We start from the raw sequence: 26,424 nt of genomic DNA, 5'->3' as shown, positions 1-26,424 counted from the left end.
TTCTAAATGAAAATGAAACATGTTTCAACATCCAGCAACGTTGACACCAGTCTGGTTAACAACATACATGATGACGTTTCGGACACGTTTACGTGGCACATGTTACATGAGCAGCGCACAAGAAAGTGATGTTGGCAACCCGGAAGTAATTGCCTCTGCAATTAAAAGATGGAGACAGACTTGATAGTCAGCTAACCATTGTGGTCGAAACGGGAGCATTGAAGGATTTGTAGATAGGCACGTGTGAGAAAACGATGTGGACTAAATAGGCACATCGCCTATGAGTGATTTAGCTAGGACATAGAGCTGTCAACATGGCTGTTAGAGCTCTGTCAAGCTAGGCTGGCCAGAACATAGCTAGCAAGCTAGCTACGCTAACTGTTAGCATCGACGTCTTTGATCATTGTTGTGTTGACACAGCTCGCTGGTTGGACCTGATCAGTGGCGTTGATCTGACTCGCTACTCCTGATCTTCAGTAGCTAGCTGCAATCTGTTGTATCTGTTTAGCCGTGGTCGGGCAAACCTACCCAAAGCTAAAGCCAGATATCTGGAAGTTTGTTCAACCCTTCTTTCGTGTGTGTGAATTCAGCGACAGAGCTAGCCAGTCTACCGGTGTGCATACCTACCTACTAGAGGTTGGAGCAAATCCAAGTGACTTGCCATCAAGCGATCCACAAAGAAGCAAGTATGGACGATTTCAGCTCGATCAGCTGTTTCTCTCTGGCTATGCTGGTGGGATGTTACGTGGCCGGGACGATCCCGCTGGCTGTCAACTTCTCAGAGGTGAGTGTGATGGCTCAACACTTCTCAGAGGTGAGTGTGATGATGGCTAAACACTTCTCAGAGGTGAGTGTGATGGCTCAACACTTCTCAGAGGTGAGTGTGATGGCTGAACACTTCTCAGAGGTGAGTGTGATGGCTCAACACTTCTCAGAGGTGAGTGTGATGGCTGAACACTTCTCAGAGGTGAGTGTGATGGACAAACACTTCTCAGAGGTAAGTGTGATGATGGCTAAACACTTCTCAGAGGTGAGTGTGATGGCTGAACACTTCTCAGAGGTGAGTGTGATGCCTGAACACTTCTCAGAGGTGAGTGTGATGGCTGAACACTTCTCAGAGGTGAGTGTGATGGCTGAACACTTCTCAGAGGTGAGTGTGATGGCTCAACACTTCTCAGAGGTGAGTGTGATGGCTGAACACTTCTCAGAGGTGAGTGTGATGGCTGAACACTTCTCAGAGGTGAGTGTGATGGCTGAACACTTCTCAGAGGTGAGTGTGATGGCTAAACACTTTCTCAGAGGTGAGTGTGATGCCTGAACACTTCTCAGAGGTGAGTGTGATGGCTGAACACTTCTCAGAGGTGAGTGTGATGGCTGAACACTTCTCAGAGGTGAGTGTGATGGCTCAACACTTCTCAGAGGTGAGTGTGATGGCTGAACACTTCTCAGAGGTGAGTGTGATGGCTAAACACTTCTCAGAGGTGAGTGTGATGGCTGAACACTTCTCAGAGGTGAGTGTGATGGCTGAACACTTCTCAGAGGTGAGTGTGATGGCTAAACACTTCTCAGAGGTGAGTGTGATGGCTGAACACTTCTCAGAGGTGAGTGTGATGGCTGAACACTTCTCAGAGGTGAGTGTGATGGCTAAACACTTCTCAGAGGTGAGTGTGATGGCTCAACACTTCTCAGAGGTGAGTGTGATGGCTGAACACTTCTCAGAGGTGAGTGTGATGGCTGAACACTTCTCAGAGGTGAGTGTGATGGCTCAACACTTCTCAGAGGTGAGTGTGATGGCTCAACACTTCTCAGAGGTGAGTGTGATGATGGCTTAAACACTTCTCAGAGGTGAGTGTGATGGACAAACACTTCTCAGAGGTGAGTGTGATGGCTGAACACTTCTCAGAGGTGAGTGTGATGGCTGAACACTTCTCAGAGGTGAGTGTGATGGCTAAACACTTCTCAGAGGTGAGTGTGATGGCTGAAGTGAACACTTCCCTGGACAAACGGTGTCTTCCATAGTGAGCTAGCTTAGTAGGCTATCTGGTCAGTCTTCTTCTTTCTCTTAAGTTCTTCTGAATGTAGTTCTCAATGCTTTATTGGTCTGTTGGTCTACGAATAGAATTGTAAGCAAATGCTAACCAATAATAATGAAAAATAAAATATACAGAGGGGGTCAAAGTTCACTTTGTTGTCAGATGTCTGGAATGTGTGGCATATTGACCACTCACTCACTCCTCAGATTTGGGGGTAATACCATGTCAAATCAATTGTCATGGGAATGCGTTTTAACTTCAATGAGTTTGTTGGAATTTGTCTTCATCTGCCTGTGTCAAACACGAAAACCAGTCATCATGATTATGCCTTGACCAGGCATTGATTTGTTGATATTAGTGTCTTCATAGTAGGTTACTCCTAGATGACCTTTTAGGAGGTGCAAAATCCAATTGAATTAAGTAATAGATCATGTAGGACGATAAGCCTAACGTCCTGCATCAGCAAATGTCCCCTGGCAACAGAACAGATAACAGAGTAGAGTACATCAAATCGTGACGTTAGAATTATAAGGTTCTATCTCCATTTTTGGTCAAAATTTAGTTTTTTTTACATAATCTGATCCATTAGGTGTTTATTAATGCCTGTGTGGTGTTGTTTTTAAAAATGTTGACATTTTTGAGTTAGTAATTAATAAAATACAAAGGTTCCATCTCACAAAACATAATGGAATGTAAAAACTTTGACGCTCAATATCTCTGAACTACCCTAAACGGAGATAGAACCTTATCATTCTAAACGGAGATAGAACCTTATCATTCTAAACGGAGATAGAACCTTATCATTCTAAACGGAGATAGAACCTTATCATTCTAAACGGAGATAGAACCTTATCATTCTAAACGGAGATAGAACCTTATCATTCTAAACGCAGATAGAACCTTATCATTCTAAACGGAGATAGAACCTTATCATTCTAAACGGAGATAGAACCTTATCATTCTAAGCTCACGAAATGAGTAATGCTGACGTGCCCCTCTCCCCTTGGTCTGCTGCAGGGGAAGCTGAAGCTGGTGACAGTGTTGGGAGCAGGGCTGCTGTGTGGCACTGCGCTGGCTGTCATCATTCCAGAGGGGGTCCATGCACTCTATGCAGAAGCCCTGGAGGGTGAGATTTATTTGTTTTATTTATTTATTTATTGGAAGGATCCCCATTAGCTATACCCATAGGCATGAGCTACTTTTAGTGGGGTCCGCATTTAAAACATACATAACAAATAACATTTGACATGTAAAACATAAATTACAAATATCAAACATTAAAATATATCATACAATTTTACATTTGGCATAATATAAAACACTTACGTATATATCCAGTTGGAGTCTACATTTAAAACATACATTACAAGTAACATTTAGCATATAAAACATACTTTAAATTACAAATATCAAACATTAAAATATATCATTACATTATACAATTTTACATTTGGCATAATATGAAACACTTATTCTAGTTACATAAAAATACAACAAACTACAACCATGTTAGAGAGGAGATAGAGAGCATACCGTTTTCTGTGTATTTTGGTTGTGTGATTGAGTTGACAAACACGGTTCATGTTCATCCCAAGTGGTACATGTCATGTATGACTTTCAGGAGGTTCTTTTATTTATGATGTCTAAAGATGTCTAGTAGGGATGGTGAGTGGAAGACTATTCGGTTGTTAAGTCTGACGTCAAACGTGATGTTTAGCAATTTCCGTGAGCGCCTCAGACAACTTTGGACCCGGAAACACGTCACGACTTAACAACCGAATACTATAGTGAATGGTACCAGTGGTTTTGAATAACAAAAAGTGATGTCTGTGATTTTAGATTCTGAAGTGTATGTTTGAAATGAATACACATTGGTTGTCATGTTTTGATTGTATCTATGCAGGTATGCACCAAGGCCATGGGCAGGCTGAGGGGGAAGGGGTGTCAGAGCAGAAGGGGGAGGTGAACGCAGCTGTGGGGCACAGTGGGGAGCACGCCCACAGCCATGAACACCTCCACGCCTACATCGGCGTGTCCCTGGTTCTGGGCTTCGTCTTCATGCTGCTAGTGGACCAGATCGGCAGCTCCCACGTGCACAGCAGTGACGGTCAGTGAGCTAACTGGCCATTAGGGTTATGCTTAGTTAACGCAAGGTGTATTTGTCCCCTAAATACTCTGTCTCACTGTGTGTGTGTGTGTGTGTGTGTGTGTGTGTGTGTGTGTGTGTGTGTGTGGTGCTGTGCACTTTCTTCGTTTAGATCCAGAGTCAGCGAGAATTGCCAGCTCAAAAATCACTACCACCTTGGGGCTGGTGGTCCACGCTGCAGGTAGGTCTCCCAGTCAGACATCCATGGCACAGAGAGGAATGCTTTAGCAGGGTTACCACGCTGGTCTTAAAAAGCCTTAAAGTCTAAAATCCAGCATTCCAATCTATAAGGCCTAAAAAGGTCCCAAATTCCAGTTATTCAGTCTAAAAATGAGGTGCTTGGTATTAAAAATGAGATTAGCATGTCCTGCAAGGAAATCAGTCCGACCACATCTATTTACGCAGAAATGAATCAAGCTGGAACCCCCAAAAATGCCAATTCGCTTCCTTTTTTGTCTGTATGGCAGTGAAATCCCTAATTTCATCACCTCGAGGATGACAAAAAGCTATCATACGGTGTCGCAAATAGGTCTAAAATTCTATCCAAAGAGGTCTATCTTCTTCGGCGTATGGGTAGTTGTTTTCCTCTCCACTCCACCAGGCTTGGGCCGAGGGGCTACCCTTTTACCACCCCGAGACCTGGTTGAGGGGCTCACCCGGGCTATATTTCTGGACAGCCCTCCAGAAGCCACGTCATCGTCTCGTCATCTAATACCGACAGACCATGCATCCCGTTGGGTGGGTGGGTGGTACACCGGGCAATCCAGGATAACATGGTCTGCGGTTTGGTCCTCTGCGCCACACTCGCGCAACGCATTTGGGGCCAAGCCCCATCTGTGCATTGATGAGCGGAAACGCCCGACGCCGGTCCGGAGACGATTGAGCCTCACCCAGGATAGCCTTGGAAGTCCATCCCGAGGGGCTGAGGGCCGGCGCCTGGGATGTGGTGGCGGAGTTTGGCGGTGTTAGCCTCCCACTCCGCACGCCACATATAATCCGCCTATCCTGCCTGATGTTAAGATCTCTGCGTTGCTGCCTGAGATCCTGTGCGGCAGGCACAAATGGGTGTCTCGACTTGAGACGCCGGGAGGGCTCCGCTGTTATAGTGAGCCTATCATGGAGCAGGTGGTTATTAAGCTCCACGGCCCGGTAGGCGAGACGTGCTGTGGCTCCCATGCGGCGGAGGCCTGCGGGCTGGATGCCTGCTAGGATGGGAAGGTTGTCCACCGGGGTAGGACGCAGGCATCCTGTCACAATGCGCAAGGCTTCGTTTATAGGTGTATAATAGAGGACTATTAAAAAGGTCTAAAAGGTCTTAAATGGAGATTTGGAGAGACTTGTTGCTGTAAATTCTTATGTCATTTTCTTGGTTTCCCCCCAGCGGATGGAGTGGCTCTTGGAGCGGCCGCCTCGACGTCCCAGACCAGCGTCCAGCTCATCGTCTTTGTGGCCATTATGCTCCACAAGGTGATGCAGGGTTCGACATTAACGCTTGCCCGCTTGTAAAACAATTCGCCAGGTTTGTTTGCGTGAGCCCGACGACGCTGCTGGATCCTGGATATGTTTACCTGTGTGCAGGAAGAACAACAGACGGCGCAGGCGACCAGACCAGACTAGACGATCGTGGAGTGAAGATATTATGAAAGCGTGCACTTCGATGCGACGGGTGATCGACAGGCGCTTTGATAATATCTTCACTCCGCGATCATCTAGTCTGGTCTGGCGCCTGCGCCGTCTGTTGTTCTTCCTGCACACAGGTAAACATATCCAGGATCCAGCAGCGTCGTCGGGCTCGCGCAAACAAACCCGGCAAATGTTTTACTTGCTCCGGGAAAGCGGGCAAGCGTTACTGTCGAACCCTGTGATGAGTCCTTTGTTCCCACATTGTAGTCTACCGATCTTGTTTTTCCTAAAAAAAAAAAAATGTGTGTCCGTATTGGGTTCCTTTGGTCACTTTTTGTGTGTTTAACCACGTCTACCCCTGACTCTAACTGTCCCCCAGGCCCCGGCTGCATTCGGCCTGGTCTCTTTCCTGATGCACGCCGGCCTGGAGAGGAACCGCATCCGTAAACATCTGCTGGTCTTCGCCCTGGCAGCTCCTGTGCTCGCCATGCTTACCTTCCTGGGTCTCAGCCAGGTGAACGAACCACCCCGTCCAGTCATGATTCTCAAGGCCAATGCACACGGCGTGCGATTTTCTCGCACCGCGAATTCGATTCCATTGTTTTGAATGAGACAATGCACACGGCGTGCGATGCGATATTGTTGCACGACAACATTCGATTCTCAATTCACACCACCGAAGTGTGTGGGTGTGAATGGAGAATTTAATGTTGTCGTGCGACAATATCGCATCGCACGCCGTGTGCATTGTCTCATTCAAAACAATGGAATCGAATTTGCGGTGCGACAAAATCGCACGCCATGTGCATTGGGCTTCACAACCACGGCCTGCTACTCCAACTCATTCCAGGGTTCCCGCGCTGGTCTTAAAAAGCCTTAAAGTCTCAAATCCAGCAAACGAAATGCTACGGCCTAAAAAGGTTGCAAATTTCAGTTATTCGGTCTAAAAATGAGGTGCTAGGTCTTAAAAATGAGATCCTGCAAGGAAATCAGTCCAATCTATTTACGCGGAAATTAATCGAGCTGGAACCCCAAAAAAATCAGATTTGCTTCCTTTTTTTGTCTGTATGGCAGTGAAATCCCTAATTCCATCACCACGAGGATGACAAAAAGCTAGCATATGGCGCCGCGAAGAGGTCCAAAACTATATTCAAAAAGGTCTTGTTGAAACTTGTAGGAACCCTGTCATAAGAATCAGGAAAAAAACTTCACATGCTAATATGAGAATCCCCCTCCCTTTCCCCCTGGTCCGTCCCCTTCCTCTTCCCCCTGGTCCGTCCCCATCCAGAGCAGTAAAGAGGCGCTGTCGGACGTCAACGCCACCGGGGTGGCCATGCTGTTCTCCGCCGGAACCTTCCTCTACGTGGCCACTGTCCACGTCCTGCCCGAGGTGGGCGGCACCGGGCATAGCCATGCCCCCACGGGAGGGAACGGAGCTAAGGGACTGAGCAAGGTGGAAGTGGGGGCGCTGGTTCTGGGCTGCCTCATCCCCCTGGTGCTGTCTGTGGGCCACCAGCACTAGACAACAGAGCCCAGGGCAGGAGAGACGAGGCAGGAGAGAGGGAGAGAGTTCATCAGAGGGAGAGTAAGAAGCAGGGAGGGTTAGGGAGAGCAGCCAAAACAGAAACCTCAAATGTCACAGATCTCAAATGTCTTATTACCTTACCTGTTGTCAGGACTGCTGATGAGATGGACAGAGGTTGTTTACCAGAGTTTACTAGAGTTTTTCATCTACTTGTGGCTGAAGGCGAACGCACCTGAGAGCAGGAAGGGGGTGATGACGTCACAGCCGTCAGAGTAACAACAACAACGACCGCCTCCACAACACTCACCACGGAGAGCTTTGTGCTGGTACTGTTGACGAGAGACTGTCTTCTACCATTTATCCTTCTTCTTCTTTTCTTGTTTTCATTAGACATTTGTATCTTCGTTTTGTCTCAGTACTGGGTCTACCATCTATGTAGACCGTTAAGGTTTTTGGATTATTATTATTATTATTATCGATCCTGTTTTAGTGTTACAGAGATGTCCATGACCTGTCAAAGTCCGAGACTCTTGTCTATTTTTTTGTTTTGAAGTAAGAATGGGCAGTTCAAGGTCACGGTGTTGTTGGGGTGAATTCGGGGCATCTTGCAGTAACAGTGAAGTGTTTCATTTGGTTGTACGTAGCGGCCATCACCCTCACTGGTATTCAGGTTGATTTAAAATGAATATTTAAGTGCCATCATGGATCATTGACGCATCAGCCATAGGAACTTCACTCTTACTGTAAGACACTTACTGTTCTTAAGTGTCATCAAGCTCTCTTGTCTCTTGGAACTTCACATCCAGGTGTGTCAGTTAAAGCCTGACTCCTAGGCCGTGTACAGTAAAGTAACGTGTGACTGCGGGACATGCATGCCTCACCTGTAGGGTGCGTTCGTTCCTCAGACCCTAAACTAAGGTGAATGATTCAGATTGCTTGAACTACGTTAATGGATGCTCTGCACCCAGGACCATGGGTGCGTTCGTAAATTCGCTCAGAGAGCGCCGGAGCGCACGCTGGGTTAAACGTCATAGAGCGACCAAGTAATTTGATTGGACAAGAGACATTCCATGAGCCCTGATCAGATTTCCAGAGCTTATTTACAAATGTATCCCGTATATTTACCAGCCTCAAAATGATGACACAACAAGATTTAGACCCACTGTAACGCCTGCCTCCCTTATTGAATGGTCCTTGCTCTTGCTAATTTCCTTGAATTTGCCTGTATTCTCCCATCCAGTTGTCTTTGCAAAGGAACTGGTGAAAGAACATATTTAGATGATTGTATAGAGACTGAATGGCCTGGTATACTGGCCTATAGAGACAGAATGTGTGGTGGAGGGCCCGGATTAAGCCTGGATTAAGCCTACTCCCAGAAAAAAAGCATCTTTAATGGTCTTAATCCAAGATTTGGCTTAACCTGCGTCTGGGAAAGTGTTTATATATGTCGTTTTAACTGTTTTGCATTTGTCAATGAGATGCCACCTGCCAGATTGGGGGGCATTTGTTAAATTAATTATGAATCAAGGGACCAGAGCTCGCCTCTAGACAGCGGTACTGCGTTAGAACAGAGACACTTTTTAATAATTTGGGCCAAAAACAAACAGACAGTTCTGAGTCAGATAGACTTTTTTTTTTTGCTTGTTTAGATTTTCCCTGCATCTTTAGTGTCCTCAGATCTTAGCAATACTCATGTATGTGTGTGTGGTACATTATTTCTGAAATGAGGACATCACCTACCCTACCTTACTTAAAATGTCACCTGCTGGGTGTCAACCATGGTGAGTCTGTGCTACTTCTGGAGGTAACAATGTTGTTGTATTTCCAATGATTTTGGCTACAGAGGCTAACCGCGTTCTCACACGGCCGAATGAATGAAGCTGATTCTATGGATTCATATGGAAACTCTGCCGCCTCCATGTCTGATGAGGTGGGGTATGTCGATGTGTCTGTAACTGTGCCTGTCTAAGGCAGGCCTCACGTTTATGTATGTATATGTATGTATGTATGTATGTATACTGTACAGAATAACTTTTTTCCACAATATAATTGTCTCATTGCGAGACCAACTGTACTGTGTGTGTGTGTGTGTGTACGTACGCTCTTTCTCTCTCTCTCTCTCTCTCTCTCTCTCTCTTTATTTTAGTGTGGGATAGAATGCTCCATTTTCTATTGATTGATTGATTGATTGATTGATTGAAGTTGAGCAATGCCATTGGAATTTTTTTAACAACTTCACCTTCATGCAGACACACAGTACATACACAGCTCTTTTGGGAGGTAGACAAGTCTTCTTACACACATGCATTAAACTTCTGTTCAATGGATATCACTTCATGGTCATTGTGATGTTTTTAAAGAAGGTATCAAGTTGGTACCCTACTTGACATGTAAATGTGACATGTATGTGATGGAAGGTTGATGGCGTAGGTTCACTTGACAGCTGCGTGGTGTGAAGTTATGCCCAAAGGGTATGAGTTTAGGGAGTAGTGCATGCAGACCATGTGCAGCATATTTAGTTTTTTTACTTTGCGATTTATGAACAACAGCAAGTGTGTTCCAAAGGGAAATCTCTAGCGCAGCCCCTCAACATCAGAGCTGTCCCACCCCTGGGGGGTACGGTGGAGGGGTGTGTGAGAGAGAGGGTTGTTAGGCGGGGTGGTCAGGGTGAGGGGAGAGTTTCCAAGGGTCACTGTTTGGAGGTTTTAATGTGATCATTCATTCCATAAGGACTCTGCCTTATTTCCATCTTTTGATTGTGAAATGTTAAGCAGTTGCAAAACAAACTACGTGTTTTAAATGATGATTTAAATAAAGTTTTTTAAACTGGTGCAATCAGAAAATGTGTTGTGCTATCTATTGTTATTATGCATGTTTCAAGGTAAGTGTCTTGCTGTGTCGAAAGCTCTGAAATGGGTCATTTGATTGGACAAGAGACATTCCATCCCATGAGCGCTGATCAGATTTCCAGAGCTTATTTACAAATGTATCCCGTATATTTACCAGCCTCAAAATGATCCACAACCAGATTTAGACCTACTGTAACGCCTGCCTCCCTTATTGAATGGTCCTTGCTCTTGCTAATTTCCTTGAATTTGCCTGTATTCTCCCATCCAGTTGTCTTTGCGAAGGAACTGGTGAAAGAACACATTTAGATGATTGTATAGAGACTGAATGGCCTTTGGTAGCTTTTAATGTCATTCAACTTCAGCCTAAACTTCTGGTGGTATGATGGTTGTGATACTTGTCCATTAGACTATGTTTCCTGAATGGTTGGAGTGAGGGCAGTGCTGCCTAAAGACGTAATCTTTTATCCATTAACCTACTCAATCTGACATGCATATGTCTACATGTGTGATGGAGAAGTGTAGTGTAGTGTAGTGTACTCAGCAGGATAAAGCAGAAATCTATACCTCGGGTGGAATATAAACGGCTTAACATTATGACTGACCATGCATGGCTTTGGCCACTGATACAGATGTTTATTTAATTCTGTGTGTGTGAAAGAGAGAGAGAGAGACATCACAACATTCACACCTAACCTGCTAAGAGTTAAATGGAAAGTCTGCCACTGGAAACATAGTGATCTGAAGAACAGATTTTACTGGTGGAGAGTTATGACAGGGATGTATTGACCCAGCTCTCCAGCTTTAACGACTCATTCCTAAAGCCTCTCCCCCCACTCCTGCCCTCCCCCAGCTCTCTCTCTCTCTCTCTCTCTCTCTCTCTCTCTCTCTCTCTCGTTCTCTCCATCCCATCCCTGCTTTTATCTCAGTCTGCCTCCAGCTGATGTCCGTATTGGCAGCTACATCATTCCACCCCACTGTGTTATTGGGATTTGTTTGTTCCTTTGTGAGTGTGTGTGTGTGTGTGTGTGTTTGTGTGTGTTTGTGTATGTGTTATTGGGTTTGTGCCTGTTGTATTTAGGTCTATTTTTGATTCCATTGATATTTCTTCTTCTCATCGCTGCCCTGTGATGTCCCTGTGGAAGTAGAGGCGATGTTCTCGTCCAGATCCTCTGTTTCCCTCTGGACCAACATGGACCCGGCTGACTCCTCTGACCTGCTGGCCATCAGCACCAAGGTGCAGCTGCACGGGGTGCTGTGGAAGAGGCCCTTCGGACGCCCGTCTGCCAAGTGGTCTCGCAGGTAAGGAAACATCTGACCGTCTCCTGTGTGAGAGTATGAGAGTATGAGGGTATGAGAATGAATGAATGAATGAATGGTCTTTATTGTCATTAATACAGTACAGGTACCATACAACGTAATTTAGGAGGGGGGGCTCCCCTGGTGCTAGGAAAAAAATACTAAAAACAAGAAGGGAAAAGAGCTGGTTTACATAAATAAAGGCTATATCCACTATCCACTATACTATACTACTATACTATACAAATAAAACACTGTGCTGTACTCTATGCTATGCTATAAATATCCTAACATTTCCTATCTCTGAACCTTATGTACACGAGGGTTGTCATATTGCACATAGTATGATTGCACATTCATTTAAAGTGTCGCAGTTTGCAGGTTTGAAATGTTCACAGTTGTATTTCAGTATACATGGTATTTCAGTATATACGGTATGAGGGTATGAGAGGATGAGAGGACGAGATTATGAGAGTATGAGAGTATGAGAGTATGAGGGTATGAGAGTATGAGGGTATGCCAGTCTGCATAGAGGATGAAAATGGAACAGCCTTCCTAGCCAGTTAAGGGCAGTACAGAGCCTATGGAACAGCCTTCCTAGCCAGTTAAGGGCAGTACAGAGCCTGTGGAACAGCCTTCCTAGCCAGTTAAGGGCAGTACAGAGCCTGTGGAACAGCCTTCCTAGACAGTCAAGGGCAGTACAGAGCCTGGACTCTTTTAAGACAGGCCTAAAAACCTTTTTATTCAAAAAGGCATTTGACTGCTGAACCTGTGTTCATTCTTGTGTTATTTATTTTTATTTTTATTTTTACTATGTTTTTAACTTATTACGGTTGTTGTTGTGTTTTTCTCTCTGTAGCACTCTGAGATTCTTTTGAATGAAAAGTGCAATACAAATAAAATGCATTATTATTATTATTATTATTATTAATAATAATAAAATGCACAGCTCTCAGATTGAATGGTATTTTGTTATACTACAGTACTGTATACTTTTCTGTTAGAGCCCTATAAAGGAGGATATCACGGTCATAGTGTGGTGTATGAAAGTAAGACCAGCTTTGTAGTTTATTTTTTGTTTTATTTATTTTTTCTCAGAGTGGGGCAGTCCCACTCATATTTTTCATTTTATTGGACAGATGTAGTGAAGACAGACAGGAAAGTAAGGAGAAGAAGGGAGAGAGAGGGCATGTCAGCAGGGCATGGGCCGGATTCGAATCCATGCCGACATGGGCATATGTGTGCACTGTAGACCGCGGTGCTAGACCACTGGACCCCCCCAGGCCACAGCTTTGTAGTTTTGGCAGCAGTGGGAACATATCGTTATGGAACTGAGCCAAAAGGCATTCCAATTGTGTTTGCATTTGGATGGTAGGTTGAGGTTCACATTGCGTTCACCCTATCCCAACGTCCGCCAGTTATAGAGCACTGTGTCAATCAAATCTCTCACAGATAGAGAGACTTCAGTTGTTTGAGGGTTATGGCCAAGCCTAATGTACTGTAGCATGAGTGTCTGATGAACCCAGAACAGAAACCAACCGACAACCACCTGCCATAATCGATCAGTCAGCAAACACACACCTATGGGCATTTGAACTTTGAACTATAACCTGTTAGTATGTTGTGCTCTATCAGGACCAGACCGATACAAATATATAATGTTCTCTAAAAGTCAGGATGCAATCTGGTGCTGTGACTGTCTCATCTAGTTAATGACACACAATTATCTCATAGGTTCTTTGTCATCAAAGACAGCTTCTTGCTGTACTACGCAGAGGGGGAGAAGAAGAGCTTTGAGACCAACAGACTCTTTAACATCCACCCCAAGGTGAGTATGTGCATGACCCTGAGGTTGGGGTTGAGTTAATGAACAGGTGAGGGACAAATAAAGTGTTTTTTTGTGTTGTGAGGTTGGAAAGGTTGTATGGTATGTATGAATCTACAGTAAACGTGATGCCAAATGCAACATTTTGCTTGAGTTCTGGAATATCAGGGATTGTTGCAACAAAATGCATAAAATGCAAAATGCAAATGCACTTTTAAATCAGCCCTCAAAACCCACCTGTTCTCTAAGGCCTTTGGCCTCTAGTCTAGTTCGTCACTCTCACTGTCTTTGTTTCTTTGCTTTGTTTTTCTGTTCTGTCTGTCTGAATGTCTGTCTATGAAATCTGTTAAGCGTCCTTGGGTTTGAGAAAGGGGCTATATAAATCTAAGATATTATTATTATAATAAACGCTCAAAATGGAATAGCTTTAGCCAACATAAACATAGCAAAGATGTGCTGACCTCAATTGCTCTCCAAAATATCCAGGTTTCCTTTATGAGATGTTTTGTCCCGTTTCTGTGTGTCTGTCCCATGTCTGTGTGTCTGTCCCATGTCTGTGTGTCTGTCCCAGGGTGTTCTCCCGTTGGGAGGATGTGTTGTGGCACCAAAGGAGGACCAGGGAATGCCGTTCGCCATGATGATCAACCTGGAGGATTTCACTGTAAGCACATAGCTGTACGCTTATTTTAACATACTTGTCACCTGCATCACCGAGTTCAATGATGATCAATCACAGCCATGCTGATATTCAGTATAACAGCACAACCTCGAGTGTGATATTGCTTTTATACAACAGTTCTACAGCGCAATTTATTAGTTAACTGTAATAAGTGACAACAGATTATGATTTGTTTGTTTATTTAATCATTTATTTTGGCTCCGTCAACAAAAAATAGTTCTGCAACTGGACTGTTGCCTAGTAACCTGAACACAAACATCTGCAGGCTAGCTACTTTGTATTAACGGTCATTTCGGAGTGATACATATAGTTAAAAGTCCCAGTGCTGTTATACTGTATATCAGCACTCATGGAATGCCTCTTGTCCAATCAAATTACTCGGTCGGAACTAACTGTTGTATAAAGGTGCTATATAAGTCAGCCCATTTAGGATGCACTACTTTACTGCAGTATGACTGGTCCCGCTGTAGTACAACTACCATCACTTTATCACTTTATTACCATATTTAACTTTTTGGTGATATGTGATGTTTGCGATATACCAACAGGGTAACATCGTCCTTGCTGCCGAGTCAGAGTCAGAGCAGAGCCAGTGGCTGGAGATGCTTCAAGACTCAGGGAGAGTGTGAGTAACTGTCTCCACCTAACCCTAACCCTAAATCTACTGACTACAACTAACCCTAACCCTAAATCTACTGTCTACAACTAACCCTAACCCTAACCCTACTGTATACTGGGTAGGGATGGGATCTAGGAACTTTGCTTTAGAAGTCTGTGTCAGTCATCGTTCAGTAAAAAGACCATCTAAGAGGATGATCCTCTCCTCAGACATGTTGCTTGAAGACTGTTTTCAATTAATTGTAACAGTAACTGTTGTATTGTGTCACATACAGTATATTGTATATTCAGATTAATTAAACACAGATTCTACAACAGCATGTTTGGATACTGGATTCTGATTGGCTAGCAACAGTGGTAAATATCCCAACAACCCACAGTTCAGACCGCATTTCCAGTATCAATGCGCCTCCCAATCAATCTGATTAAGAACACCTGTGCTGACCTACAATGCAATGGTTGATCTTGTTTATGGGACTATATTCTGTGGCGGAAGGATATATGTATTCTGAAACGATGAATCATTGTAAATACATGAATTTAATGTTACAACTGTGTATTTATTTTTTATATTATGTGGTGGCTGTTGTAGAAAAGCAATTGACCATTGGAGGGCGGGGGTTGTGGACTCATTTACCACTGTACAGGGTTTTCCTACTCGGCTTCGCCTCGTGCCACAACCCTGTACCAGTGGTAAATGAGTCCACAACCCCCTTCCTCTCATGGTCAATTGCTTCCATTGAACATACAAATCGTGAGTTTAGAATCATAAGGTTCTATCTCCGTTTAGGGTAGTTCAGAGATATTGAGCGTCAAAGTTTTTACATTCCATTATGTTTTGTGAGATGGAACCTTTGTATTTGTATTTTTTATTTTATTTTATTTTATTTTACTAACTCAAAAATGTCAACATTTAAAAAAATAACACCACACAGGCATTAATAAACACCTAATGGATCAGATTATGTAAAAAACTCAATTTTGACAAAAATTGAGATAGAACCTTATAATTCTAACGTCACGAAATGTTGGTGGTGCCGTGCTCTCTGACACTGACAGGACATGGAAGAACTCCCAGCTGGGTGAGGCCATGATTGAGAGCCTGGAGGCCCAAGGTCTGCAGCTGGCCAAGGAGAAGCAGGAGTACCTGGGTAAGAGCAGGAGTACCTGGGTAAGAGGATGAGGATGAACAGCCGTCTGGGGGTGGCTGTGGCGCAGGAGGTAGAGCCGCCGTCTAATGATCGCAAGGTTGGCGGATCGGCAGTTCGAGCCTCGGCTGGCCACATGTCGAAGTGTCCTTGGGCAAGACACTGAACCCCAAATTGCTCCCTGTGAGCGGGCTGGCCGGCGCCTTGCATGGCAGCTTGCCGCCATTGGTGTGTGAATGTGTGTGTGAATGGGTGAATGAGAGACTGTTGTACAGCGCTTTGGATAATTAAGCAATATCACACAAGAGGGAGTGCTGTTATACTGTATATCAGCACGGCTGTGATTGGGTCATAGTAAATTGCGCTGTAGAACTGTTGTATAAAAGCAATATCACACTCGAGGTCGTGCTGTTATACTGAATATCAGCACGGCTGTGATTGTCTTCAGCAGTGCTGATATTCAGTATAACAGCATGACCTCGAGTGTGATATTGCTTTTATACAACAGTTCTACAGCGCAATTTATTAGTTAACAGTAATAAGTGACAACAGATTATGATTTGTTTGTTTATTTAATCATTTATTTTGGCTCTGTCAACAAAAAAGAGTTCCGCAACTGGACTGTTGCCTAGTAACCTGAACACAAACATCTGCAGGCTAGCTACTTTGTATTAACGGTGTGATACATATAGTTAAAAGTCCCAGTGCTGTTATACTGTATATCAGCACTCATGGAATGCCTCGTCCAATCAAATTACTTGGTCGGAACTAACTGTTGTATAAAGGTGCTATATAAGTCAGCCCATTTAGGATCCACTACTTTACTGCAGTATGACTGGTCCCGCTGTAAACTACCATCTCTTTATCACTTTATTACCATATTAAACTTTTTTTTTTATTACTTATTTTTGATGTTGTATCCTGCTGCTATGCCAGTGTCGAAGAACCTGAGCCTAAGAATTGTAATTGGAAAATAAGGCTTTTTTTGGTTTGTTTTAGTTTGTGGGCATTTTTATTTCTCCCTCCAGATAAACTGATGGAAGAGACAGAGGAACTGAGTCTGCAGAGAGAACAGAAAGAGGTAAAGCTTTCGACTTTGTCTCATAACTAACTAACTTCTGAAGACTTTAATACCACTATATCATGTTCCCATGGTAACAATAGTATCCTATTATTGTGTGCATCAACACATGCCCTCATACAGTATGTGTGTGTACAGGAGCTGGAGCGTCTGAACATGGTTTTGGAGGAGGAGAAACAGAAGTTTGAGGAGGTGGTGCTTGAGCTGAAATCGGAGCAGGAACAGATCAAACTGTGAGAAGAACAGACTGTGATTGTCTAACGTAGCTTTGAACATGAACGATATATAACCCAAGTCATGTGAGACCTCATATACAATTATTTGACCTTCAGATGTGTGGTCTGTGTGGTCAGGGTTCCTACAAGTTTCAACAAGTCAAAGACCTTTTTAAGACCTCTTTGAATTGAATTTTAGACCTATTCTCGACACCATATGATAGCTTTTTGTCATCCTCGAGGTGATGAAATTAGGGATTTCACTGCCATACAGACAAAAAAGGAAGCAAATCGGCATATTTTTGGTTCCAGCTTGATTAATTTCCACTTAAATAGATGTGGTCGGACTGGTTTCCTTACAGGATCTCGTTTTTAAGACCTAGCGCCTCATTTTTAGACAGAATTACTGAAATGTAAGAACTTTTTAGGCCTTGTAAATCGGATTGCTGGATTTTAGAGACCTTTATGGCTTTTTAAGACCAGCGCGGGAACCCTGTCTGTTGTTAACAGAGACCTGGACGGCACAGCTCAGTCCCTGAGAGGGGTGGAGTCTGAGAAGGAGGAGCTGAACAGCCTGACAACACTGCTGCAACAGTCTATTGAGGTAGAGATAATAGTGTTCAAAACATCCCATTAAGGGGGTAAACACACACACACACACACAAAAAACCTACACACACACACACACACACAAAAAGTCTATTGAGGTATAGATAATAGTGTTCAAAACATTCCATTAAGGGGGTAAACACACACACACACACACACACAAAAACATCCACCACACAAAAAAAACCTACACACACACAGTACAGTATATTCCCTTCCTCATCATGTGTTTGACGTTGTCCAGGAGCTGTCCCATGAGAAGCAGCGCACCCTGGATCTGCTGGGGGTGCAGGAGCAGCAGGAGGGGGTGGAGGGACCGGAGGCGGGCGCCCAGACTGCTGCCTGCAGTAAACCTGAGGACCCGGCAGACATTAGCCTGATCAAGGACCTGCGCCACATCGAGGAGCAGATGAGGACCCTGCAGAGAGAGAAGGAGCAGGCGGAGGAGAAGTGAGTGGGCCGTCGCACACAAATGAATGAATCAGTAATAATAATAATAATAATAATAATAATAATAATAATAATGATAATAATACATTTTATTTATGGGCGCCTTTCAAGGCTCTCAAGGACACCTTACAAGACAGTTTAAAACCACATATCAAAACATTAAAATCAACAAAGCAAAATGAGATAAACAAAACAGCAAAATCTGATATAACAACAAACAAAATACAGGAGATCAAACCAAGTAAGCCATTGTGAAAAGGTGTGTTTTTAGACTGGATTTGAAAGTGGTGAGAGTGTCAATATTGCGAATGTTAGGTGGCAGAGAGTTCCAGAGTGTTAGGTGGCAGAGAGTTCCAGAATGTTAGGTGGCAGAGAGTTCCAGAATGTTAGGTGGCAGAGAGTTCCAGAGTGTTAGGTGGCAGAGAGTTCCAGAATGTTAGGTGGCAGACAGTTCCAGAATGTTAGGTGGCAGAGAGTTCCAGAGGCGGGGAGCAGAACGGCTGAAGGCCCTAGACCCCATAGTAGCCAGGCGGGCAGAAGGGATGACAAGTTGGTAGAGGACTGTGGATGTAGATTGGAAAGAGGACTGTGACGATGAAGATAGATAGATACACCATATTCCATGGGGGGGGGGGGGGGGGTTGAACCTGGTTTATCGCAAGCATATGACCAGTTATACTGTCTGTCCTGGGGCTCCTTCAGTGTAAATAGGGCTGAGAGAGGAAGTGAACCACTAGCGGAAATGTGTATGGATTCCTCCAATACAACCAGTGTGTTATCGATCATCACCAATGAGTCGGCAGTGAGAGACAGCTGGGATTGACTCCAAGGCATTAGTGTTCTCTTATACAGAGTAAATACAGTGAGAAGAGAGGGGATCTTTCTTTCAATGGAGCTCCCAGGGAAAGAAGTTAAGACGTTTTCACCGTGGCAGTAACCGTTTCTGTTAGCTACATAGGATGTAGCACTATATTGCACATTTAGTGTGAGCTCATGTCTATAATATTGGGAGTTTGTGATATTTTCTTCTAAGAAACTAATCAAAGTGGTATTATTAGATGGTTAGAGAGAGACACACTTATTTACACTATGCCCAGCAGCTGTACTGTTCTGAGCTGTACGTCTTCTGCTACCCTTGTGTTGACTTTGCAGGGTTATATACCGGTACTGTAGTTTTGTGCATAAATAGCTTTGCTCTCACGGTAAGTGCTCACTGTCGCCCCCTGCAGGCTGAAGAAGAAGGAGACGCGAGCCAAACTGCTGCAGAAGGAGAGGGAGTTCTACTCCTCGCAGGCCCAGACGCTGCAGCAGTCCCTCACACAGCTCACTGTGGACAAGCAGCAGACAGAGGCAGAACTGAAGGTAATAATAATGGGGCGCTTATGTGGCGTAGCGGGTTAAGCGTTGACCATGAAACCGCAGGGACCCCGGTTTGATTCCGGCCGGGGACATATCCCGCATGTCATCCCTCCTCTCTCTCTCATCCATCCTTCCTGTCAAGTCTCTACTGTCTCTATCACAATAAAAAAGAAATATATGAGTGGGACTGCCCCACTCAGCAAAAATTACTTTAAAAAAAAAGAATAATAATAATATCTTAGATTTGTATAGCGCCTTTATCAAACCCAAGGACGCTTAACAGATTTCATAGACAGACAGTACAGGTAAAACAAAGCAAAGAAACAAAGACAGCGAGAGTGACAAAACTAGACTAGAGGCCCAAGGCCTTAGAGAACAGGTGGGTTTTGAGGGCTGATTTAAAGGTGTCCAGGGTAGGGGGGGCATTGCGGATCGCTGTGGGGAGAGAGTTCCAGAGGGTGGCTAACTGCCACACTGAAAGCTCTGCCCCCGAAGGTCCGTAGGTTGGTGCGGGGGGTGGAGAGCAGACCCATGTCAGCCCAAGGTAGCCAAATATCTCACATACTCTCAGTTAGTTATGAGCTTATTGAATTCCGCATACAGTAATAATGGCGCTCGACTCAAATCACTTGACTTTCCTTCCTCCTCGATCAATAATGATTAGATCATACCATACTTTATTCCTTCCTTCCTGCTACCTCCATTACAACCTCCGACTCAATGTGTTGTGTCTAACTCTTTCCTAACATCTCTCCCTCCCTGAGCCAGAGCCACCCCTCCTCCTCGTGTCTCCTGAAGACACCCGCTTTCCCCTCTACTGTGTCCCCTAAAAACTTCTATTGCCCCCCTTGTACTGTTTCTTTGTTTCTCCAGTGTCTATATAAAATAAAATGTAAAAAGGCTAGGTTTAGAAGAAGGTGATAGAAGAAGGGTTTTCCTTCTATCAATGGCCCCGGGCCTGAGCTGGATTACTCTTCCTGCTACGACTGGTGGATTGATGATTCACTTGCTCAGTTAAATGTATTGATTGTAAGTCGCTTTGGAATAAGGCGTCTGCTAAATGCCAAAAATGTAACAATTTCCTACTCCTCCTCACTGTGTACATTGATTGTGCTGACATGAACTTTGACCTCTGTCGCCCAGGCAGAGATGGCGTCACGGGTGGAACTAGAGCGCAGGCTGAAGCTGGCGGAGGAGGCACTGTTGAACCTGGAGAAAGGCCTCAACTCCATGGAGCGCTCCAGGGATAAAGACGAGAAGATGAAGGGTGACGTCAACCATCTCAAGAGTGAGTCAGCATTTACACTTGGTGACGTTAGAATTATAAGGTTCATTTTTGTCAAAATTTAGTTTTTTACATAATCTGATCCATTAGGTGTTTATTAATGCCTGTGTGGTGTTATTCTTAAAATGTTGATTTTTTTTTTGCTAGTAATTCATAAAATACAAAGATTCCATCTCACAAAACATAATGGAATGTAAAAACTTTGACGCTCAATATCTCTGAACTACCCTAAACGGAGCTTATAATTCACCTATTGTCAAGCTTGTGTTGCCAAAGAGAAAGGGTAGGGCAGGGTGCCTTTACTTCTGTTGACCCGCTTTGTTTTAATATCCAATGTGTAATGCCATCTGCACCAGTAGCATGTTCATCTTATAATAGAACACCATAATTGGTATTATGGACTCCTGCATCTTCTTGGATTATAAGCACGTCGGTCAGACAGATTCACCTGCACAAACCCACACGGCCATGAACTGATCACACGTGGGTGCAGTTAAATGAGAAATAAAATGTAATACAACAATGCACTATTCCCACAATGCACTATTCCTCTACAATCCCACTGCCCTCTCCTGCTTTATATAAATGTACGACGATGATGATGATGATGATGATGATGATTACACATTACACAGTGTGTGTTTTTTCCCCAACCAGAGTTCTTTGAGGAGTGTATCTGTGCTGCAGAGATCGAGGCGAAGCTTCCTGCTATAATGAAGAACGCTGTGTACCTCCACAAGGCTGCGGCCCGGCGCATTAAAAGCTGCCGAATCCAGAGGAGGGCCTCTAGACGCCACTGGTGTAAGCATGTACTGCTGGGTTTCCCACTCACAAATAGTATACTGTACATACACACACACACACACACACACACACACACACACACACAATGCATTCAATCCAACGCACACACACACACAAAGACACAAAGATACACACACACACACACACACACACACGCACACACACACACACACACACACACACACACACGCACACACACACACACACACACACACACACACACACACACACACACACACACACACACACACACACACACCCACACACACACACACACACACACACACTTTCAGAACATGCATTTGGTTGGATATGTTAGCTTATTTTCAATCCCTCTGTGTTCATCTACAGTGAAGCACTCCCAGTCTTTCGCCGCTGCGTCTCAGAGCGGAGACGCCCCCAGCATGGACAACCTCAGGGACGCCGCCCGGCGAATGACCGCTGACATCGGCTTCAGAGAGAGAGTGTACCAGATAATGGCTGACAAAGATGCCCCAGAGACAGAGGACTGAGAGAGAAAATGAGGGAGGTATAGTGTTCAAAACATTCCATTAAGGGGGTAAAGTAAACACACACACACAAAAAACCTACACACACACACACACACACACACAGTACAGTATATTCCCTTCCTCATCATGTGTTTGACATGGTTCAGGAGCTGTCCCATGAGAAGCAGGTAGGTAGGTGAGAGGTAGAGTGAAAGAGAAGTAGAAAAAGAGACTAGGAGGACTGGATAGCTTTACCTCAGTGCAATATACAGTGTGAAGTCCTGTGCCACCTAGAGATCTCGTGACGTTAGAATTATAAGGTTCTATCTCCATTTTTGGTCAAAATTGAGGTTTTGACATAATCTGATCCATTAGGTGTTTATTAATGCCTGTGTGGTGTTATTTTTTAAATGTTGACATGTTTTAGTTAGTAATTAATAAAATACAAAGGTTCCATCTCACAAAACATCTCTTTGAATATCTCTGAACTACCCTAAACGGAGATAGAACCTTATAATTCTAAGCTCACGATTTAACTTCTATTTGCGTTAAAAATAGAAAAATCTAATGTATTCTACATGGTGGTATAGAGACTGTGTGTACTGTTACATATGATCTAGACTTGAGGTCGACACACATATTATAATTCTGTGTGAAATACTCTGTATAGGTAATGTATATTATGTTGTCAATGGCCAAAATGATAACACTGTGAAAATATGATAGCAAAACTACACAAAGAAGGATGACCTTAAACCTGATTGATAGTGTGTGCCCACTACTGTATGACATCAAAGAATTTAATTAACATGATCCATATTGTATCTCTTTTAAGACACATCCAAGACAACACGTCATGTCACGTCATGTTTGGAAAAAAAATGAATTTATTGTTCACGTATTTGATTGTATTTACACAGATTGTATCTTTGACAAACAGGGTTTTTATCCATTTGTGGGTTGATGAAAATGATGGATGACTCTGCATTGTTTTTCTCTGATATGGAACTCAAATCCTCTGCGGTGGCAAAACCCCATTAGCCTCCAATCAATGCTACATATGTATGCATATTCTGCCCAAGAAAATCTAATACACTTATAAAACAACTGTTCTGACTGTATATGATAATGTACACAATGATAAATTAAATCTTCACCTGTGACCGTGTGAGAAAGGAGACATTGTGTTTTGGGGAGGGGATACGCTAACATAACTTTCTTGTATTTATCTACATGCCATGATGTTATCAAAGTGTGCCATCCTTACGGAAGCAATGTACCATTCGAGGGCGGGGGTTGTGGACTCATTTACCACTGGTACAGGGTTGTGGAAAACCCTAAAAACCCTGTACAGTGGTAAATGAGTCCACAACCCCCGCCCTCGAATGGTGAATTGCTTTTCTACAGCCACCACATAATATAAAAAAATAAATACACAGTTGTAACATTAAATTCATGTATTTACAATCATTCATCGTTTCAGAATACATATATCCTTCCGCCACAGAATATAGTCCCATAAACAAGATCAACGATTGCATTGTAGGTCAGCACAGGTGTTCTTAATCAGATTGATTGGGGGGCGCATTGATACTGGAAATGCGGTCTGAACTGAGGGTTGTTGGGGTATTTACCACTGTTGCTAGCCAATCAGAATCCAGTATCCAAGCATGCTGTTGTAGAAATTGTCTTTTTTTACTGCTACAGTGTAGAGGAGGTGATGTGTGAGTAGGTAGAGTGCTCTTAGCTGTGGGTCCTTCCAGAATATTCTGTCAGGCAGGAAGGTTGATGAAGACTCCATCATCCACACAGAAGCTGAGTCACCTACAAAAACATGAAGTAAGTAAGTAAGTAAAGCTTTATTTATGTAGCACCTTTCATACAAGAAATGCAGCTCAAAGTGCTTTACAACAGGAATAAGAACATAAAGTGAATATGAACACATATACATGCATAGAATGAATAGAAAAGCAGGGGAAAACAGTAAAAAGAAAAGGTAAAGATCTAACTTTCCATTAAGAAATGTCAATGTTAGAGAAATTAATGGTGTTTCACCATCCCTCGGCTTAAATGTATCAATTGTTATCCTATGCATAAATAAAGAACTTTCACCGTATTTTTTTTACCACACCCAAACAACCTATTCTGGATCTGTGGGGGCATTTCAGTTCTTGGCATAGTAGATTACGGTAGTAATTCTGCCATTTCATTTCCTCTACCCTCTGGCTATGAAAAACAAAACACACAGTACAGTCAGTGCTGCTTTTAAGCCTGGCTTCTGTCTTTCACCAGCCTAATGCTACTACAGTATATCATAAAGGGCTCAAATAAATTTGGGTTTTATCTTAGTATTAAGATGACTGCTGTTGGCAGATTACCTTTTCTATTAAAATCATGTGAGTGTCTGTCTGTAGTGGTACAGGTTCCAATCTAATCAGGCAGAGTGAGCAGGCCACAGATGGCCTCTGTGGAGGTAGCACTCCTGCAGAGAGAGACCTGCCCTGTAGGTCACAGTCTTAACACTAGAACAGCCATGAGTAAAGAAACATGTTATATCTTTGCACTCAATCAAATTTCAGGACCCTCCTTTCATGACTTTTCCTAGATATGTGCGTTCTACCACCCAGTATCCTTACAAAATCACATCAGGATAAGCTAATATAAAGCTATTTTGCAGTTTTTCTGTGTAGGAAGCAGGCTAATTTACAAGCGGCCAACTAGTAGTCGTTGTGTGTAAATAGCAGCTTGAGCATTGTAAAGAGGCGGCTCTTTTAGTAGGTAAAAAAGGCACGGCTGTTCTAGTGAGTTTCTTCCAGAGTGAACCACCAGGTCCAGGAATGCCCAGAAAGCACTGCAGTCATTTCCCTGCCCAACAGAATGTCAATATAGCGTAGACTGGAAGGCTGAGCTGTTTTCCAATAATGTCCTTTAGGAACCTGCTAGAATGCCCTCCCCTCCTCCTCCTCCTCCTCCTCATCCTCCCCTCTATCTCCCCCCCCTCCCTTCCCCTCCTCTCCTCCTCCCTTCTCCTCCTCCTCCCCTCTCCCTCCCCTCCTCCCTTCCCCTCCTCTCCTCCTCCCTTCCCCTCCTCTCTCCTCCCTCCCCTCCTCCTCCTCCTCCTCCTCCTCCTCCTCCTCCTCCTATAGCAGCCAGCCCCCCCACTGTCTGTTCCTCATATTCCCACGCACTCTGACTCACTTCACTCTGGCATTTTGCCACCCCCCCAGTTCCATCCCTGATGCCGTCGCCATGGCAGCAGCGGCTACATCACAGGGCAAAAACCCCAGTGTGTATTTCTCTTTTTTTTTTTATCAGAGATTGTGGGATTAGTACAGAGGCCTCTAATGCCTGTTGGCTAGGATATCAGCATGGCGTGTGAACATTTTAGTGTGGTGTGTGTGTGTGTGTGTGTGTGGGGGGGGGGGGGGTTGTGTTATAATAATTTACACCACTTTTCTGAATTCCTTAATGAGAATGAGTGACAGCAGCAACCCTATTGGACTATTGTGACCTAACTTTGTTTCCATTGCAATTAAGAGAGCCTGTTAACAAAACAAAAAGTACATACCTGTTCACCTTCACATAGACCCATTTGATGCTGGGTGGCTGGGGACAGAATGTGGGGAGCCTATTTGGGTGTCTCAGGGTCTCTCGAGGACATGTCCTGTTCCTTTATGTGAGGAGAGACAGAGACAGGCAGGTCCTGGAGGGTCCATGATGTTGCACCCGTGGCAGAAGCGCGGTTCCGATGCCTCATCAGCAACTGGGTTGTGCTGAGATCACTCTTAGTGATGTCACTTTGCTCAGCCGTCAGCAATTCAGTCCAGTAGAGACAGTAACAGCCAAGGGCTCTGTACAGACTCCGCTCTCCATCTGCATCGCACTGTATCGCACAAAAGGGCCCCTCTCGTTTGCTTTAGGGCATCTCAAAGCATTCACTTCTCCCTTCTTTATCTTTCTTATTTCCCCTTTAAATAAGTGCCCTCCATTAAGAGGCATTGCAGTTGTCATGGAGTTGTGCTTCCTGGTCAACAAAGGCGCTTTTCATTCCAGCAAAGCATTCAGTCCGCTAGCTGTGATGGCCAGGGAGCAAAAAAGGAGGGGTTGTTTTACCCTTACCTCACAGGGCAGCTCACTCTCGACATCTTATATGTAGGAGTAGGCCACTTACAGGATAACTGTTCATCTTTCTAAATAACAGACATTTTGTCTCATTGAATGAATCCACTGAAGAAAAGTATTTAGTATTTTCTTTTGGGTTGCATTTGCTGAAGAGAATATACTTCACGATACAGTAATGTTAAAAACAAAGCAATGATTAAAATCAAATGTGATCAAATCCAATTGACAGAGAAAGATATTTTGAAGACTTTTGAAGAATCATGACA

The 26,424-nt window shown here is 43.9% G+C and overlaps 2 protein-coding genes across 2 annotated transcripts; both read left to right on the top strand.

Moving 5' to 3' along the window:
• The first annotated feature begins 181 nt into the window (after positions 1-181).
• slc39a9 (solute carrier family 39 member 9) lies at positions 182-10,111 on the top strand. The gene is made up of 7 exons (XM_080531797.1): positions 182-784; positions 3,051-3,159; positions 3,937-4,140; positions 4,292-4,360; positions 5,561-5,646; positions 6,182-6,316; positions 7,091-10,111. The coding sequence occupies exons 1-7, from the start codon at positions 689-691 to the stop codon at positions 7,322-7,324; spliced, it is 933 nt and encodes a 310-aa protein (XP_080387923.1). The 5' UTR covers positions 182-688; the 3' UTR covers positions 7,325-10,111.
• Positions 10,112-11,326: 1,215 nt separating this feature from the next.
• plekhd1 (pleckstrin homology domain containing, family D (with coiled-coil domains) member 1) lies at positions 11,327-22,057 on the top strand (the record flags this gene model as incomplete). The annotated part of the gene is made up of 13 exons (XM_080543230.1): positions 11,327-11,475; positions 13,207-13,300; positions 13,869-13,958; positions 14,525-14,601; positions 15,654-15,745; positions 16,771-16,823; positions 16,962-17,056; positions 17,549-17,642; positions 17,892-18,097; positions 19,327-19,459; positions 20,600-20,744; positions 21,399-21,542; positions 21,897-22,057. The coding sequence occupies 13 exons, from the start codon at positions 11,327-11,329 to the stop codon at positions 22,055-22,057; spliced, it is 1,533 nt and encodes a 510-aa protein (XP_080399356.1).
• Positions 22,058-26,424: the final 4,367 nt, after the last annotated feature.

Source organism: Nansenia antarctica, assembly GCF_963989245.1.
Source record: "Nansenia antarctica genome assembly, chromosome: 1".
In the NCBI taxonomy this organism is placed as follows: Eukaryota; Metazoa; Chordata; class Actinopteri; order Argentiniformes; family Microstomatidae; genus Nansenia; species Nansenia antarctica.
This window is presented reverse-complemented; position numbering and strand designations above follow the sequence as displayed.

Bases quoted from the DNA above. Each gene is read 5' to 3' on its own strand.
- slc39a9 (XM_080531797.1), top strand. From the start codon at position 689: ATGGACGATTTCAGCTCGATCAGCTGTTTCTCTCTGGCTATGCTGGTG. The intron at 785-3,050 runs GTGAGTGTGATG...GGTCTGCTGCAG, and splicing joins TGGCTGTCAACTTCTCAGAG to GGGAAGCTGAAGCTGGTGAC. The intron at 5,647-6,181 runs GTGATGCAGGGT...ACTGTCCCCCAG, and splicing joins TGGCCATTATGCTCCACAAG to GCCCCGGCTGCATTCGGCCT.